The 19,901-nt window shown below is 36.5% G+C and overlaps 1 protein-coding gene across 16 annotated transcripts in view; it reads left to right on the top strand.

The window, feature by feature from the left end:
- PCDH7 (protocadherin 7) overlaps positions 1 to 19,901 on the top strand; it is a 431,755-nt gene that overhangs the window by 10,058 nt on the left and 401,796 nt on the right. Inside the window, exon 2 of one of the 16 annotated variants that reach the window (XM_008993500.5) lies at positions 201 to 19,505. The exons of the other annotated variants lie outside the window; for them this stretch is intronic. Coding sequence (XP_008991748.1) covers positions 201 to 236 — 36 coding nt within the window. The 3' untranslated portion in view covers positions 237 to 19,505. Of the gene's footprint in view, positions 1 to 200; positions 19,506 to 19,901 lie in introns of those variants that run through there. 16 annotated transcript variants of the gene reach the window in all.

Here is a 19,901-nt window from a genome sequence, read left to right as displayed (position 1 = left end):
CTACAAAGTAGGATTCCTCCGACAAGTTAACTTCCCCCACCCCAAGCATATTTATTATTTACAAATACAAAATTTGCATTAAAAATTTTCTCTGCTTCTAAATCTCTACTATTGCTTTCCAGTTGGGTATAGGACATTGAGGAAAATTTCTTTATCGATTTTTTTTTTACCTGCATAAATCTTTATTTTCCTTTTTTCAGATGCGTCTACATCCATACATTACGGTGTTTGGCTGAATTCCACTCTAATATGATGCTCCATTATGCACCATACTGTGATGACCTTGCTACTTGGAAACCTGCTGGAGCCTGCCCTTGGCCGTGGGGTGTCAGCCAATCACTGCTTGTTCCACTTGTTGTACCTTTTATTTTTGAGTCTTCTTCTTTCTCATATAAGGAAAAATCGTATGAAAATAAAATCAATGTATGAAACAGTATTAATGCAGAAATGTGCTACTAATGGATGTTTGAGTCACCAGGTGTTCCATTGTTAAAGAGGTGGTTAGCACCTATTAGACTTAATAGTGACGTCTTTAAAAACAAAATCCAAAAGCGTATTTCAACAGTAAGTTTGAGACTTTGTGTGATCAAAGGGAAACTCAGTCTCTTAGTCTTTGTCTTTACTACATTAAATACTGATTTTGAATAAAAATCTAAATTGATCAATATTTTTATGCACCATATAATCACAGGTCAGTCAGATAATTGTGTTAGAGTGAAGGATAGTACCTTTTGCATGTTCTGTGCCTGTATTAGTAAATGCCATTTTGTGTGTGTGTATGTGTTTATATATATATATATATATAAATATATATATATATATTTATATATATATGCAAAGGTATACGTATGTATGCAAGAATTTCTAGCAATATTTATAAAAATATTGTCTGTGAAACAAGTTTGAGAAATTAATTTTTATATTTATCATGGGCACTGTAATGGATTGTTTTTCCTTAATCTTTATATAGTGACCAAAATATTTATATAATTTTTGAACTTTTTCTTTAATTCCTTAAGAAAATTTAGAACTTTTCACTTCTATTTGCTAAAGTCACTGTAGTCACATTCTGAAGGGATATGTGGCTTCCTATTTTTTTATGAACTACATTTGTCAGAAGTCCATATTTATTAAACATCCTGTTTGATGTCAGATGACATAAACCCAAGCAGCTTCTAAGAGTTCAGCATGTTGCATATTGTTGAGAGAGTAAGTGACTGAATTTTAGTTGTATAAGCAATATTATAGGAAGTCCTCTGGAAGGCCCCTCTACCTCTGTATGTTTGCATGTTTATGTCTTTATTTGTCACGTTGTATGTGTTTATGAGCCCAGGAAACAGTGTTCCATATGTAAAGTTTAGTAATTTTATAATACATTTACCACACTGTCTGCCCTATTAAAATTTTCTACAAATTTTGGAACTAAGAATGCCAAATTCTCAAGATTTTTTGGTGAATCACTCTCAAGATAGGAGCTCTTTAAGAAAAATAAATAAATATTGGAAAGACATTAAAGTGTAAAGTGATAGGAAATGCACTCTAACCCCTGTGAATCTCTAATGTATGCCTGAGGATTTTTATTATAAGTTGTGTATTTAATCTTGCATAAGGGGAATTTTCAGAAACATCATTGCGAGTAAAATTAGATTTCTCTATAAAACTTAATTATCCTCAACCTCTCATTGTGTTTTGAACACAAGGACTATTGTAAGAAACTGATGAAAAGCATCTTTACCAATCTCTGCTTTTTGGAAATGCTTGTTTTCCTCATTCCAAGTAGTAAACATCACTAGACATACTTCAAATGTAAATCCTGTAACAAGTCACATCAACTCAAAAACAAATTATAGAAGAAATAAAGTCCAGATTTGGGGTTAATTTAATATGCAGTCACAAAGAAGTGCTATTTATGAATACCTTCACAAAGAACATTGTCAGTTAGCATTTTCTAAACAGGTTGCAACACACTCTTGAGGCATGAATCAATTTATTGAGTCTTCGCCACAATTAGAAAAGTATGAAATGAAATAGAAAAATTCAGATTATATCACCCCTAGTAAGAGTAATTATTGTCTTGTGCAATTTTTGTTTCAGTTGTGTTTGTGTGGAGGTGTGTGTTTATGTTCTTGGTTGCTATGTGAAAAATATATCTTATTGTGAAAGCAGTCGAGGTTTGAAAACCAGCGCTCTAGACTGGGGTAGGAAGTTATGGCTATTTACTATTATGATTGGAAAAACATAGTAAATCAAAGCAAAAAAATGATAACACTCTCAAGGATTTTGGTTTACTATTAAGATGAATCTGAATGATCAATAGCTTGCTTATTACAGCAACATTTATCAACAGCAAAAAGATTTTGAGAAGTCTGTTATTTCTCTGCTATTCTTACGATTAAAAAAAAAAAAAATCTTTGAACATGCGCCATTGGTTCAGTGACCAGATACAGGCTACCCAGTCCCCATTCCCCAGTCCCTTACCACACCCAGCGCCACCCCAACCACCCCCTCACCCAGTTGTTGCTATGGAATTCAGGCCTCTAGGTCAGTCTCCTTTGTAATTACTAGAACTTTCTATTTACGAAGGTGTCTGTGGACAGTGGACAGATGAAGAGAGAAAAAAAAACACATATTACCCTATATATTTTAGCATACGGATATTTTATTTTAAGCTAGAAGACAATAATTAATTCTCCATTTCAAAATCTGAGAAGCAATGTGAGATGCTAGAGACTGGTAGTGTTTAGAGTAGTTCATCCTTTGCATGAAGTTTTTTCCTTTATCTATCAGTACTGGTCCTGGAATTAAAAGAATAATAAGATAAAGCCTTTGCTGTCATGGAATTAATACATTATAAAGATGATAACAGAGCAGAAAAATGGTAGTTTATTTTATTTAGAAATTTTATTTAATTTTTTTAAGAGTCAAGTGTCTCATTTTGTTGCCCAGGTTGGATTCGAACCCTTGGCAGAAGGGAATCCTTTTGCCTCAGCCTCCACATAGCTGGGAGTACAGGTGTCCACCACAGCAGACAGAAAAATGAGTTTGTGTTTGTATCATGCCTCTAAAGTTTCAAAGCATTGAACGCATGTTTGCTTATTTGTACTTCAGAACAAACTGTGAGGAGGAGCACCATTATTTTGAGGTGAGGATACTGAAGTAATGAACAGCTTTTTCACGACTCTGATGGAATTAGTTTAGTAACCGTATAAAGTCTATGAAAAAAATATTCAGTTAGAATTAAAGAGTACTGAAAACATTTGAGGGAAGCTTTGAAATGTGTGTTTTGGAATATAGAAGAATTCCTTAAAACAGACCCAGTTTTTCAAATATTTTGAGTCACAAAAAATTCTTGCAGGTATATTTGGAGATCCAATTATTTGACTACACTTAAAAGCTACAGCTCCATATGTGATTAAAAAACAAAACCCTCAAGAATTAAGCAAATCACTTTATAACCCTAACTTTATGTTTTAGGTTATTCTTAAAAAAAAAAAAAAACAAAAAAAAACTACCGAAGTCCTTTGGGAGCAATTCCACAGTTGGAAATAGCTCTCTGGGAATACTTTTCTATCTGCAGCTTTGCAAAACACCTTTCTTTGATGTCCGTGATTTTTTTAATCCATTCATTTTCTAGAAAATGTATTGATTTTCTATATCTTTTATTGTTTTTGTTTTTGAGATGGAGTCTGGCTCTGTCACCCAGGCTGGAGTGCAGTGGCATGATCTCGGCTCACTGCAACCTCCGCCTCCCAGCTTCAAGCATTTCTCCTGCCTCAGCCTCCCAAGTAGCTGGGATTACAGGTGCCCACCACCATGCCCAGCAATTTTTTTTTTTTTTTGCATTTTTAGTAGAAATGGTGTTTCAACATGTTGGTCAGGCTGGTCTCAAACTCCTGACCTCCAATGATCCACCCAACCTCAGCCTCCTAAAGTTCTGGGATTACAGCCTGTGCCATCACACCCAGCCATGATTTTCTGTGTCTTTAATACACACTGCAAGGCTTTGGATTGGAAATACAACACAACTAGAGTAAGTTCCCTGTCTTCATACATAGGACAATGAAAAAATAATACACAGGAGACAAGGGAGACATGAGGTTCAGAGGGACTGCCCTCAAGTTTTTCTTTGCCATGACAGTATTTTCAGTGCCTAGTAGAGTGCTGGGTGTAGAGAAAGTACTCATAAATATTGGTTGAACAAATAAACAAACGTCCTGGGCTTTGTTGCTAGGTAGCCTGCAGATCCATCCACATTGGATTGTTGGAATATGCTGTGGCTATTTCCTATCAAGCTCTGAGAGCCTCATGGTTGCTATTTTCTGCCCCTGCTGGTTAGGTCTCTTCAAGATAAAAGTCTACCTGCTCTGTTGGTCAGAGTCCCTGCCTTCCTTGTCTGGTGTATGACTCTTGTTTCGGTGGCACATCAGCAATTCTCTGATCTCCCCCTTCCCTTATTCTCCTTGATGGCGTAAGCATGGAAACCTTAAACAAGAATAACTACAGCAAATGTCTGAGGCAAGTAAGAGACACACTGGTCACGCAGTACACATTTTGAGAGTCCTGCAGAACACTTCTGACATTTCAACAACATGGTGAAACACCGTTTCTACCAAAAATGCAAACAATTCACTGGGCATGGTGGTGGGCACCTGTAATTCCAGCTACTCTGGAGACTGAGGCAGGAGAAATGCTTGAACCTGGGAAGTGGAGGGGGTACAAAGAATAACCACAAAAACGTACAGGTTTTTAGCATTTTTCTGGAGACCATTATCTGGAGAAGACATCGTTACATGTGCACACAAACACACGCATAGATCTCTGTTTTCGTCGACTTATATATTCTTGCAGATAGTATTCCTTCATTGTGCCAGTTCATGCTCACTGATCAACTTTCCATCTTTATTCAGCCAAATATTTAAAGTCATGTTTAAAGGTGAGGCAGGTCATATTTCGGTTTACTAAGCAAAGAGGACTATGCCCTGTCTTGAGAGCAATGAGCAGTGTCTTGAGAGCAGAGAGATCCCTTGCAACTGAAAATTGCTTCTTTTTGTTCTGTTTTGAGACAGAGTTTCGCTCTTGCTGCCCAGGCTAGAATGCAATGGTAGGATCTTGGGTCACCACAACCTCTGCCTCCCAGGTTCAAGCAATTCTTCTGTCTCAGCCACTCGAGTAGGCATGTGCCGTCATGCCCAGCTACTTTTTCTATTTTTAGTAGAGATGGGATTTCTCCATGTTGGTCAGGCTGGTCTCAAATTCCCAACCTCAGGTGATCCACCTGCTTCAGCCTCCCAAAGTGCTAGGATTACTGGGTGTGCCACCGCCCCCCTGGCCATCTAAGCAGCCAGGAATATTCAAAGGATTCCTCTTTTAAAGTGTAAATGACCATAAGTGACCTCTGCAGGAGTTTGGTTCAGCCTTTAGCTCCCCAGGGTATAAACTGCTCTAAGTAGATAACTAGGTCAGCAACTCACAAAGATCAATAGTCCTTAAGAAATGGGAATTTTGATTAAGGCCTTGAGGACAGATGGGTAGCCTTCAGTAGCTTAGAAGACTGAGACTGTGTTAAGGTGTCTTGAATTCTAGTGAAGATTTCGGGAGGTAGGGTAAGACTACATCAGAAAACGATGTTCAAGCCTGACAAAAGCAAATGTTTGTGGCCTGGAATTTTGGCCCAGGGCCAGGATGATCATTAGGATGTGGGTAGACATCATGTGATATGATATGCACATTTAGTGTGAAAAAGTAGGAAACCTTCACTTCCTCCCATTTAGACCAAGTGGCTTGTTTGGGTTTGGTTTTTGTTTTCAGGCTGGAATACATAGTCTCACTGCTTAGGAGAGAGAGGAGAGCAAAGAAGGAAAGGAGGAAAAAGAAAGTAGAAAAACTGCATGGCAGCACACCTGCCTCCTCTCTACTGTTATTCTTAGACAAGTGTAGTAAAAATAGTTGCTACTTACTGATACATTATTGCCACACAGCAGTTTCTTACCCTAACTTAACTGGGGGAAGCTCAGACTTAAGGAGGTTAACGAGGGCGTGTTTTTCACTGTTGGAAGAAACTTGAAAAAATACAAATGACAAAAATCTGTGGAATATTTACAACAGACCAAATGCAAAGGGCTATCCTCCCCCATACTGGTTGAATGGACTAAATATTTCAATAATTTGAGAGATAATCTATTTCATTTATTTAGCTGTGGTCTTTTAGCAAAACAATAAAGATTAAGTGAAATTAAACCTATTTTTAATAAAAACTATCAGGGTGATCTCATAATGTGGTGTGGGACTGTGTTAACCAAGTGTAATAGACATGTGATTTTTATCTGGCACAAATGTCATTTTAAATGCAGATTTTGCATGCCCCATTCTGAGAAACTCAGTTCTAGGAGGTCTGTTCTATAGCCTAGAAACCTGAGTTTTTAACACTAATCCCACTTCTTTATTCTTACTGCAAATGGTAAGGTACGCTACTGAAATTTGGCGTGAGAGTTTTTGAAATTCTTACCACATTCTTACTGGTTCACTCCTCAAAGATCTGTGGAAAAAACAGAAAACTAAAGCTGGATGAGGAAATCTAAATCTGCCTTCTAGCCCCAGTTCTGTCACTGATTGGCTAGCGTGACCTTGTGAAGTCCCCTTCCAGTCCTGAAGCCTCTGGAAACTCCTCTTCGGTCACTTTAAATAATAACTCCTGATTCCATGACAGAGATGATGAGAGTCATAGAAAACATTTGCAACTTTGTGAAGCACTAAAGCAACTGAAGAGAATATTTCTAATTATCTATGAATTTCTCTAACCTCTTTTCAAGTTGCATTTACACTTTTGAGGGCATTTTCAATATATTGTATTTAAAATATATGCTGGGTGCAGTGGTTCACACCTGTAATTTCAGGTGTGAAGTTACAAAATTCAAATTACTTTGAAAGGCAAAGGCAGGAGGATCGCTTGAGCCCAGGAGATTGAGGCTGCAGTGAGCTGTGTTCATGCTACTCTACTCCAGCCTGGGTGACAGAGGGAGATACTGTCTCAAAAAAAAAAATTATGTATACATTTGTGTGTGTGTGTATATATATATGTGTGTGTATTTGTTATACTAATCACTTGCTTGCTCTTGTAATAGCCTCTTATCCTAATCACTGTCTTCAAAGTTACACTGATTTCAGATCAAGATGCAACAACTGGATGGGGCCTTCCACATATAGCAATAGGTATTGGCTATCGTGAAAATAACTTTCAATGCCATTGGAATGTCCCTGGTAAAGATGGAGAGGTAAAGCCTGTTATAAACTAGGTAGTATGGGAAACACTCAACAATAGTTTGATAACATTTGTTTTTAGAGTTAAAAAAATTCTACCTCCCACCCCCACCTTATTTTTTGAAACAGAGTCTCATTCTGCTGCCCAGGCTGGTGTGCAGTGGCACAATCTCGGCTCACTGCAACCTCTACCTCCCAGGTTTAAGCAATTCTCCTGCCTCAGCCCCCCGAGTAGCTGGGACTACAGGCACCCGACACTACGCCCGACTAATGTTTGTACTTTTAGTAGAGATGGCTTCACCATGTTCGCCAGGCTGGTGTTGAACTCCTGACCTCGTGATCCACCCACCTAGGCCTCCCAAAGTGCTGGGATTACAGGCATAGGCCTGGCCTAGGGATTTTTTAAAAAGTACATTCTGTTAACCTTTTACAAAAAATAAGAGACAAAGCTCTGGTGTCTCTTCCTGTTTATAAGAACACTAGGCTAGGTTTGGTGGCGCCCATCTGTAATCCCAGGACTTTGGGAGGCTGAGGCGGGTGGATCACAAGGTCAAGAGATTGAGACGATCCTGGCCAACATGGTGAAAGCCTGTCTCTATTAAAAATACAAAAATTAGCCAGACATGGTGGCAGTTGCCTGTACAGGGGAGGCTGAGGCAGCAGAGTTACTCGAACACAGGAGGCGGAGGTTGCAGTGAGCTGAGATCCGCTGTTGCACTCCAGCCTGGTCACAGAGCAAGACTCCACCTCAAAAAATAAAACAAAACCAAAAGAACACTAGTCCTATCAGATTAGATTCCTAACTTTATAACCTCATTTAACCTTAACTTTCTCCATAAAGGCCCTATCTCCAAGTACATTCACGTTGGGGATGACGGGGCATGATTTAGTCCATAATAGAATCTATTTTTGTTCTGAGCAAAAACACCTTGGACTGGACAATCGTTTCTTCATGAACTTGTCATTATTACACACAGTCCATCCATTCCCAGGACAGTATACTTTCCATTTTAAAGAAACATTTTCTTCCCTTGATGATCTCCAAAAAACCAACCTTATAGATCTGTTCTTATATCGAAAAAAAAATTGGTTCAATTGCTATGGCTTTTGTGAAAAATATGTGAATCTATACTATGTTTGCATGGGCATCAAATTTAAAATACATTGTTTAGCTTACTATATCTAACTTATTAGGCACATCAGTCACTGACTGCTCTCTGCAATGTTCAGCTTTCATATAGATTTCTGATATTAGATAACATCTTAGTTTTTTAAAATTCTGCTAACCAATAGGTGCATGAGCGTTTATTAATTAATGTAAAATCAGTATTTACATGAAACAGTCTAAAAACTGTTTCACAAGTTTATCAGTTCTTTTTTGATGACAATATTCATATTTAGTCTTAAATTTTTAGTACATTTTCAGCATGAAAATGAAAAGCAATAGCAGTTAAGTGGAGTGGGAGTTAGTTGAAACAGAAATGTAGACTTAATAATTCCTCTTATGAAAGCACAGTCTCAGTGGATTTTCATGCACAGTGGCATAATTGGTCTGACAGAGATCCAGTGGGTCTGATTTCTCATGGCATATGGAAACTGCCAGGCACATAACCAAGGCTGATACCACACTCTGAGTGACTCTTCACTATTATTATGTATGCATGCAATAGACGTTACATCATGAGACCAATCCATGGACAAATTAAAAATTATGCTTTTGTTCCCGTTGTGCTTTTCAATTTTTAAAATAAAATAATACAGTTCCATGGTAAAATTAATAATGAGTAACCTGGAACCATAGATATATATCTGTGTCCAGTGTGATAGACAAACAATGACTTTGTGATACAGGATAAACCCATCAGTCTGGAAGGGGAACTTCCTCCTTCTTTTCCTTTGGTCAGCATTTCTAGACAACAAAATATAATAGCAAGTAGACTTTTCCTAAGAAGTACATTTCTAAGCTTTGAGAGCTAACTTTACATTTGACCCTCAACAATTATTATCAGAAACTTCGAAACTTCCCTTGTTTGAGGAAATGGCAATTATGATGGTATAAACAAAGACTTTTTAAAAATAATTGCATCTAAATCTGTTCTTCAGTGTATTTAACTATTGAACACAAGGATCAATTTTAGATACAGAGATGGCATTTCTGTTGGATTTAGAAACAATAGATGGCAATGTCTGCATTTTTCCCAAACTACTGCATATGCTGTTAGGTCAAGGACATTAAAATTTACTTTGTTGCTAAAACTTGATGTTTTCTGTAATGTTTTACCTTCAATAAGAAATGTATGTGTGGGGGTATGTATTTATGTATAGTGGACATATTCATATGCATATATATATATCTACATATATGAAACACATACAAAGAAGTAATGCAGTTGACGTTTCAGAAAGAAAATAGTGAATGACTGCTACATGCCAATTATGGTTAAGGTCTATTCTAGGCACTGGAAGAAAAGCAATAAATGAAACAGAAAAAAGTTTCTTCCTTCATGGAGTTTCAATTTTAGTGTGCTAATATGTAAATAGTATATAAGTAATAGTATATAAATGATATATAAATACATAAATAGCTAAACTTATTGCACACTGTATTTTAGGCATTGGTCAACATATTTTACTATATTAACTCATTAAATAATCATAACATCAATAAAGTAACACCTATCATTATCTTCATTTTGTAGCTGTCAAAGCAATGTGCAGCAGAGTTGAGGTAACTTGCTCATTTTCACACAATTTGTAAAGTGATAGAACTGAGGTTTAGGGACACAGTTGGGCTGCAGAGGCCACTCTCCACCACTGAGCGTATGTGAAGTAGAGGGAATACGTCTATTTTACAGCCGACTAGTTCTATGAGAAAGGAATTGGATTCCCTTGCTTCTCTTGAGCCTTCAGTGATATTCAACCTTGCTATTTTAGTATTTTGTACTATGTACTTGAAATTAGGTCACTCAGTCCAATTTTTAAAAAAATAGTATGACCATAATCCTTACCTTATGCAAAACAAAAGATGGGAAGGTGCATATTAGACCAGTTCCATTCTTTTGGGAAACAGTTCATAAAATATTTTTTCTCTTCATTATTTTATTTTAATATTATTTAATTCATTCACTATGTATATACTTTGTTATGTATATTATGAGTTCAGGTAGGAAAATATAATTTCATTATTATTGTTGATTGCCAGTTGATTCAGGATACGAAAAGGCCTTTTTATAGAGAATAAAAATTTGACTAGGATTTTTTATTTTATTTATTTATTTTGAGGTGGAGTCTCACTCTGTCACCTAGGCTGGAATGCAGTGGTGTGATCTCGGCTCACTACAACTTCAGCCTCCCAGGTTTAAACAATTCTCCTGGCTCAGCCTCCCAAGCAGCAGGGACTACAGGCATGTGCCACCACACTCAGCTAAATTTTGTATTTTCATTAGAGACAGAGTTTCACCATGTTGGCCAGAATGGTCTAAATCGCTTGACTTTGTGATGTGCCCACCTTGGCCTCCCAAAGTTCTGGGACTACAGGCCTGAGCCATCGCACCCAGCCTAGGGATGTTTTAAAAAATATGTTTTGTTTATCTTTTACAAAAAAAAAATCTATGTTTTTCTCTTGAGGTTTTTCTTTTAAGCTTTCAAAATGGTTGCAAGAAAGTACAGTGAATGTGAATTTCTTATACAAATTCTAGTTGTACCTAAATTAGGTGTTCATTATTAAATATTCAATAAAAATATGACATACGTTGTTTAACGGTTTTTAAAAAATATATTATTTTACTTCTGTATCAAAAATTTATGTAAATTTTTATGATGCATGCTTTTTTCTTTTTTTCCTCAAAGAATATGAAACACATTTTTAGTCAGCTAATGTGTGTGTAAGCAGTACCAAAGCCCATCTGGAGTTGATTGTTTATGAAAACAATGGTGTAGTGATATTTTGCTGTGACATTGTATTCTTAATGTGTGGATGACACTTTTCATTACAGGATTTTTTTTTCAACTGATAGATCTCAAAATATCTATCTTTGTAATATAACTTTGAGATAAGTTATATAATATGTTTTTAATACATATGATCTGAGTCGGTATGAGTAGCATTGGAATGATTTAATATTTTAGATTTCAAAACTAGTGAATTAACTAACTGAGGTTGTTTCCTCAGTCCATTTACATATTCATAGTTTTGTTTACTCAACTCTGTGTGTGTGTGTGTGTGTGTGTGTGTGTATACGCATATACACACATATGTATTTTTAGATAGGGTGTCACTCAAGCTCAGGTGATTCTTCCACCTCAGCCTCCTGAATAATTGGAACTACAAGTGGGTGCCACCATATATAGCTAGTCAAAAAACAAAACAAAACAAAACAAAAAACTATAGAGACAGTGTTTTGCCACATTGCCCAGGCTGGTCTGGAACTCCTGATGTTAAGCCATCTGCCCGCCTTGGCCTCCCGAAGTGCTGGTATTACAGGCATAAGCCTCTTCATCTGACCAACAATAGATACTAAAACATTGCCACCATTGCATTTATTTTCTGCGAATGGAAATAACATATAATAAAATGGTGAGGAACTCAGCCAATCTTCTGCTGGTCCTACTTGTATTCTTGCAATGCCCAACAGATTACCTCCTTATCATTCTTTTGAAAGTTTAACTCCCAGTTGGAAACAACCAACTTCGAGGCAAATAACTCTGAAAATTGAATAGCATTTGTTATTTGCTTACTAACTGTGTGCACCACAAATATAATCTGCAGTTACTATATGAGTAGAGTATAAGCAGATTAGGGGCTGGAACAATTTGGCTTGATTTGAAAACCTTTTTCAAATGTAGTGGCTGAAATTGGACAATTAATTTTGAATCTATAAACTTCAATGAAAATATTGGTACACTTTCAAGGAGTGTTCAAGGGAAGAAGAAAACATTAAGGATGCAGTGTGTTTTGTACGATCTCATTGTAAGAACTTGATGAAATATACGATTTGCTCTGTGTCTATTATTATCATTCTTGCAAGACGTTTCCTGGATACACCAGGAATACACTTGTGATTCTTCGTATTCACTCAGACAAGTAGCAGTTGTTTTCAGTCCTCAGTAAGAAACAGCAACTCACCTCACACAGTTAATAAAAATGCAGGTTTATGAGTTCTTGAGAATTCATAGCTATTAGTTTTGAACTTTCTGATTTTTTTTTTTTTTTTTTTTGTAAAATTAGAACAGTTATTGCCAGAGAACAAGGCAGGGCATCCTAATGGAAAATAATCATGTCACTTCACTGCTTAGCCAGACAAACAGTTTCATGAAGAATTTATACTTATCATTTCAAATGTTATCTAGAATATTGTTTGCTAATCATTAGAAGAAGGCACACCTGGAGGGATATAAAGTGTCTGATGTCTCCACTATGTCATATTCCATTAACAGGATAGCATATGCACATTGTGAAGGAAAAACAGACATGGCTTGGAAAAACAAATTGATCCATATAATATAGTACTTTTATAACCTACATGTATATATGGCTATATACATTTCTCATTGGAAGTACTCAGTTCTATGTGTTAAGCTACAGAGATGCTGGGCAAAGAAAATGAGAGTGATTTGTATGAGGCCTGAACAAAGGAAACTCAGAAACATTTCTAATCCTAATTATCTGTATCGTGCATATCTGTGAAACTTACCTGGAGTTCAGAGTTGGCAGGTGTGATGCCTTTTTGATCTTTAGCATTAGTATACTAAAAGAGTGCTGCCATCTGAACTGTGAATTTTGTTTTAATTCGTCTTAATATGAGAAAGAAAAACATTCATCACATACTCCTTCATATAAAAAAAAATGGAAATGCAGAAAGATCCTCACATGTAAAAGCCACATAACTTACCATACAATATGCCATCGAATTAGTGAGTACAATCTTGGCCAGGAGGCAGATACAGATTTTACAATATTTATTTTGGTCTTGATCTCTGATGTTGAGCAAATCATTCAATTTCTCTTTATCTCTGTTCTTTGTTTAATTCATCTAATACTCTCTGGGAAATGTAAGACACTGTAGAAATCAAAGTGACACTTCGGATATTGATTAGTATAATATCTATTACATGTTATTATAAATAAACTAGCTTTGGGGAAGAAGATGGGAAATATAAACAAAAATAAAGTAATGATGCCCAAAACTGAAGCTAAGTATTTTCCTAGGGGAACAAAATAGTTTTTTTTGAAAAAGAGTATCTTGTAACCAAAAATAGCAGAGTTACGTTGTCACATTTTATTCCTAGCATTCATCTGTGGAGGAGAATTGAAGACATATTATTTTATCACTCTGTGCAAAAGCTGAGATGTCTTATTGAAGACAGGAGAGAAAATATGCTTCAGAACTAGAGAGGAAAGTCTCAATTTACAAAAGTAAAAAAATCAAGGATTTTGCTCAGGGGTTCAAAAATGTTTGGCTTATTTCTTTTTTATCACTTAAGCTGGTTTCTTGCTGGGCCTTTTTACTGAATAATTGAAAAAACTAGGTGGGGGAGGGACTTTTTCATCAAAGGAAAAAGATAGTAAGAAATAAATGTACTAAGGGAATATAGATAGGAAGTTGTATCTTTCTGTACTTTAATGATTGCCTACATTTTCTCCTAAACTTACAGTTGAAAAACCCTGAAAAAATAGCCTCTGAGGAAAATGCTGCAGAATAAAACCTGACGTTCTGTGCTCCATCAGTCCTTCCTCTCAATCTTTCTCTTTCTCACACATGCACGCACGTACCTCCAGAAGCTCAAACTACTTTGTGTTTTAAATCAGTCATAATTTATCTTTGCAAACTGAAAAAAAAAAATCAGTTTGTTGAGCATTGAAACTTTGGGTGAATATTGGTATTTTTGAAAGCTGCTTTCAGAGTAAGTACTATTAACTATCTCACTAGATTTCAAGTGGTGGAGGAAGATTGCTAGAATAATGACGTGAGCAAAGCAGAAATTCTGTACTTGGCAATCATCCTGAAAGACACGGGATTGTAGGCCATCTGTATCTCCCCGGATCCTTTAGACTCCTCTACAGCAGAGTTAGTTTATGATAGTCTGAGGGTTGCTCTTTTCTTTCCCCAGTGGCATCCTTTAAGTTTTTGCACTTACTCTGTCTTCATTTTTCCCCGCCAAGCTGTTTTCTCACTGTCTCAGAGGAAGTCAGAAGTCAGTATGTACCAGGCAGACAAGTGACAGGATTTTAAACACTGAATGTTTTTTCAACTTCAGTGTCCCAGCTGCATTGAAAAAATCATAAAGGACTAACAAATTTATATATTTTTTTAAAAATCAGCGAGTTTCCAACTTTCCTTGATCCATATAACTAAAGGTCAGCAAAAGCAGAGGTAGAACTCAAAGTTTCCATAGGTTGTGTCTCCATTAACTTACATGATTCCAAATAAGGTGAGACCATAAGTAAGACTCTAATAATAATGTAACCATGATTTACATGTCCACTGAGAGTTGTTCATTTATTTAACCCCAGTTTATTAATGTTCCATTGCACTAGGAGTACAAAGCAGGAGCTGACACTCTTGTAGGGGAAACAGACTTACTCAGGAATAATTATAATATAGTCTGATAAGGGCTATAATCGGAACCATATATACCCTTGACTGACTGATTCCTAGGAAGGGTGAGACTTGACAGTTGCCTCATAAGAGTTAGAATATGGCTCTGATTTCTTTCTTTTATCAGTCCTGCATCAATCTTGCAACGGTGGCCATAGAGCATCAACTGTTCTCATTGGAGTTTAGTTGGGATGTATTTTTCTCCATATTCCTCCTTTACATTTCAACAGGTTGTGGCTTTTAATAGATTGCTAATGCATTAATTCTTTAATTGTCAACCCTAGATCCAGTTAATGAGCAATTTCGTTAGCTTCACTGCATTTTAGTCATTCTATGATTTTGACCAAAACTGAACTTACTCACTTTAACTGTTCACCCTGAATTCTTCACACTTGGCTCTAAATGATTTTTAGTTATTTTTAGATGTCAAATCACCTTCGCATGCGAACTTTTGCTATCATCAAGAAGGTTGAAAGTAGAGGGACAGATGCTGTGAAGCGATTTCCAAAAAAAGGAGTTTACATAAAGAAGATATATAGACACTTTTAATCATGGAAACATGACTGGAATGTTTATACCCTCCCATGGCAACTTCTTTGAAGAGTACAATTTATCTGAGTCATAAATCATACTTTCCTAAAAACAGTCATGTAATCTCATATTTTTACACGTTGGGGTTTTTTTTTTATGAATTGGTTGTAGGGGGTGTTCTAGCCCTGAGATATCTGGAGAACAATTATACTGATTTTCTTTTACAATTTCTAATTATTTTTAGGGGCTTTTCATTTATCTCCTGCTCTCCTTTTCACTGGAGCACCTATCATGTGTTCTATTAACACCGCTACTTGTTATCAGCTAGCTTTCAGATAATCCTGCTCAAGTGACTGGTTGATGACAGCTTTTAAGATATTGCCTCTCCAAGTTATATTTCTATTCATGGAGGATTCAAGAAGAACAAAAGCCTTGACATGAGGCTTTCTAATAAAGGGACTCATGTGGGGCATCATGCCGTATGAAAACTGGTGGAAGCAAAACGATCCTGGTCAACTTATCTCCTGTCACTCTTGGTTCTTTCTTGCAATCTCTTAAAGCTGTAACTAACAACAGATTCCTGGTTTTGTTTCCTGGTGAAAATTAGATACTCCTTATTTAGCTCTTATATCACTCAGGGTCAAATTACTCAGTTTATTTTTGTGTGTCTGTGTGTGCATATATAATTTTTCTTCTAAAGAGATATTATTATTATTACTTTTGATACATATTCTCACTTTGTTGCCCAGGCTTGAGTGCAGTAGCACAATCTCAGTTTACTGCAACCTCTGCCTTCCAGGTTCAAGCAATTCTCCTGCCTCAGCCCCTCAAGTAGCTGGGATTATAGACACGCGCCGCCACGCCCAGCTAATTTTTTAATTTTTAGTACAGTCAGGGTTTCAGCATGTTGGCCAGGATGGTCTTGAACTCCTGACCTCAAGTGATCTGCCTGCCTCAGTCTCCCAAAGTACTGGAATTACAGGCATAAGCAACTGCACCTGGCTAAAGAGATAATTATTTTTTTTTTAAATCCTGGAACAATTCAAGGTTTGGAAGCTTCTCACCTCGACGAAATAACAGAGGCTGATAACCCTAGCTTAAATGATAACAAAAATACTTCAAAATTACATTTCTAACATTTATGTAAATTATTAAAAAGAAACAACAGGTGCAAAGACCACTATATTTAAAAAGTGTCTGGGCCCAGCCTCAGAGTAAAAGATAGTAAACACAAATCCTAATTCAATCTGCTTTCTGCAAGAACCAGATTGATTTTCTGGAAATTAGCTTTGGTTGTAAGGCCCCACAGCATGAAGGGAGAGCAGAGGGTAGATGTTCTGGAATGGGTATCACAGTGCAAGTCACCTTCGTTACGTCCTTGCCTTAATATTTTGGCATCCCATCTCCCTAGTGTTTCATGCTGCCAACTCTGCCAGTCTCCTGAGTCTTTATTTTTGGTGACTCTTCCTGAGATTTTCCCTCTTTGCTTTCCACTAAGCCTTGCAGAATCTCTGTCTAATTCTCTCAGGGCCATAGTTTGAGCTAATGCATTGGTTGGCATAGTCTATTGAGAGGATATTTCCACTGGTAAATATTGGTCGTCTAATATGTTAACGTTGTTAATGACAAAATTGAAAATTGACTTGATGCCAAAATAATTTCTTCTCACAGTGGTTATTTTTAACTAAGTCTGGTTGATGGAAAGAGGATTTTTTTTTTCCTTTTCATTCATTTGACTTCTTTTATTGCTCTCCATTCTTTCTTGTTTAATTGTGTAGAGTCTGGTAACCCATAAATAGATGTTCCTTGCACTGGCCTATCTCCATGTGAGGATTTAGAAATATAGGTCATTTGTATCACTGGGTCATTTATAACACTGGTATCGTGGTGAATTCATTAGCGAATCAAAATATGGCAGTATAATGAATCATTTGAACAAGATATATGAGGTCTCTTAATGCTTTAAGTATTTCAATGCATTTAAAAAAAATTTCCCATCATGGCAATTTATATTATGATTTTCTAAAGGCATTGGCTAAAACAAGCTGTGTATTGTTAAAATGTTTTCGTATTATTTATACAGTTAACACTGAACTGGATTCAAGAACATAGAAGCATTGTTGTACTAGACAATTAGGATCCTCTGATTCATGTCCTACTTCATGTTGGCCATTGCATCTAAGTGTCATTTTCCAAGTGTCTTCCAAATCTTAACTTTATTTGTATATTAGTTTGCCATCACCCCTGTAACAAATTGTAATGATGGCAGTGTCTTAAAACAACAGACTTCTTTTTTTTAAATGGCTCTTATGGTTGAAAGTCAGAAATGGGTCTCACTAGGTTAAAATCAATGTGGAGGCAAGGTGGTGTTTCTTTTTGTAGGGTCAAGAAGAAAATCTGTTTTCTTGTCTTCTCTAGCTTCTCTTCTAGGACTGTAGCATTCTTTGACTCTTGATCCCCTTCCATCTTCAAAGCCAGGAATGTCTAGTAGAATCTTTCTCCTGTCTCTTCATTCTGAGTTTCTTCTGCCTCTCTCTCTCTCACACTGAAGGACACTGTGATTACATTAGGTCCCTCTGGATAATCCAAGAAAATGTTATTTTCAGGTTAGTTGATTAGAAACTTTAATTCCCTTTGCAATCTTAATTCTCCTCTGCTATGTAAGGTAACATATTCACAAGTTTCCTGCATTAGGATGAGGACATCTTGGGAAATTGATTATTTTGCTGACTACAGGTCTGATTGGTAGGCATTCCCAAAATTTGATAACCAACCTGTTATAAGCCACAAAATACTATTTGGTAGACTCCAGTCAGGCGCTCTTTTTTTCTGTGCAATTGCAACATTTTATTACTGAATAGATACTTTATTATTACCTCTACAGTATCTTGCTTTTTCCTAAGAATAATTAATTAGTATTTTAAACAAATTCAGAGATAGAAAAAGTTTAAGCAATCAGTTATTTTTCTGTAAAGTGAAAGGTTTATTCTCATATATGAAGCTGTCAAATATTTTGAAATGGGGAGCAGTAGTAAGATTGTTAATTTAGTGGTTTCACACTTTAATAGGAGCACAAGACTGTAGAAACTTACAAACTATTTATTCAACTTATCAAGTGCCTGTTACATACAAATACTGTGATTACTATTGGATATGATCTGACGGACCTGCTACAGAGACAGAGAAGGGGTGGTGAGGCCAGACTTGGGGTGGGGTAGGACTCATCCTTCTTCTTTGAGCTTCAATATCTGTCTTAGTTTATTTTTTGTGCTGTAAGAGAATACCACAGACTGGGCAATTTATAAAGAAAAAAGATGTATTTGGCTCACAGTTCTGGTGGCTGAGAAGTCCAAGAGCATGACACAGGCATTTAGAGAGGGTCATCTCATGTTGGAAGGCATCACATGGTGAGCACATGAGACAGAGAACAAATGGGGCCAGCCTCATTCTTTTTATCAGGGTCTCACTCCTGAGATAACTAATCCACTTGAAACAAAGCATTAATCTCTTTGTGAGATGAATGTCCTTATAACCTTATCACCTCTGAAAGGTCCTACCACCTAATATTATTACAACGACAATTAAGTATTTTATATATGAATTTTGGGAGGGCCACATTCAAACCATGGTAGTTCCATCTGAGCACTAGGAATAGCAATATCACTAATTGATATCCTATGTAATATTGGCCATTCAGGGATGTTGTGAAGGTTATATTCGATAATGATGCACACATCCTGAGAGGTACAGGAACTCAACAAAAGATAATGTCCTTACTCCCTAAGGAGTGGCCTGACAGTGATGCCGCTGAAGGGACAGCCCGATGGGTGTTCTCTGGGACATCTTAAAGGCAATAAGATGGAGTTTTATCAGTCATAATTCTTTTCTCTGTTACAATTATGTCTTACGATCTTTTTTCTTGCAAGATAACATATTAACATTATTATACTAGTACTTAGCAGCAGAGGAAGGAGCATGTAAGAATTGGAGAAGTCCATTCAGTCACAGAAGTCAAAGAAGGCCATTCACTCAAATGCATTCAGTTTATTTCTATATGCATTTTCTTTGGAGATAATGAATCCAAGATAATGTCTCCCTCAAAAACAAAAGAAAGAAAAAGTAAAAGAGAAATATTGACTTTGGAGAAAAGGTTTGGTTTCACCACTCTCATGAATTAATGCCCCCTCAGATACTAATGCAAATGTTACCTGTTGCTGCTTTGAATTCTTAACTTTTTCACGGCACACATGCACTGACATCATTTCTTAAAGTCTGATAACAGTTTGTGTCTTTTCTGAATGAGAAAATTTCAATCAGTGCTAGTTTTCTCCTTCATGATGGCAGTGGGAAGAGGGGAGGAAAGATAGAAGCAGTCTCTGGAACTCTGAAATGCATTAAGCATCCTTCTTGATTTAACATAAAATGATCAAATACATGAGCATGCCTGGAGTTGTTCTGTTTTTTTCCATTGCCTGGTGGTCTTTTTTACTGTAGAAGAGGTTCAGAATACATTAT

The sequence above is a fragment of the Callithrix jacchus genome, chromosome 3 (genome assembly GCF_049354715.1).
Source record: "Callithrix jacchus isolate 240 chromosome 3, calJac240_pri, whole genome shotgun sequence".
In the NCBI taxonomy this organism is placed as follows: Eukaryota; Metazoa; Chordata; class Mammalia; order Primates; family Cebidae; genus Callithrix; species Callithrix jacchus.
Note: the sequence above shows the minus strand (reverse complement) of the source record. Positions and strands in the feature narration are given on the sequence as shown.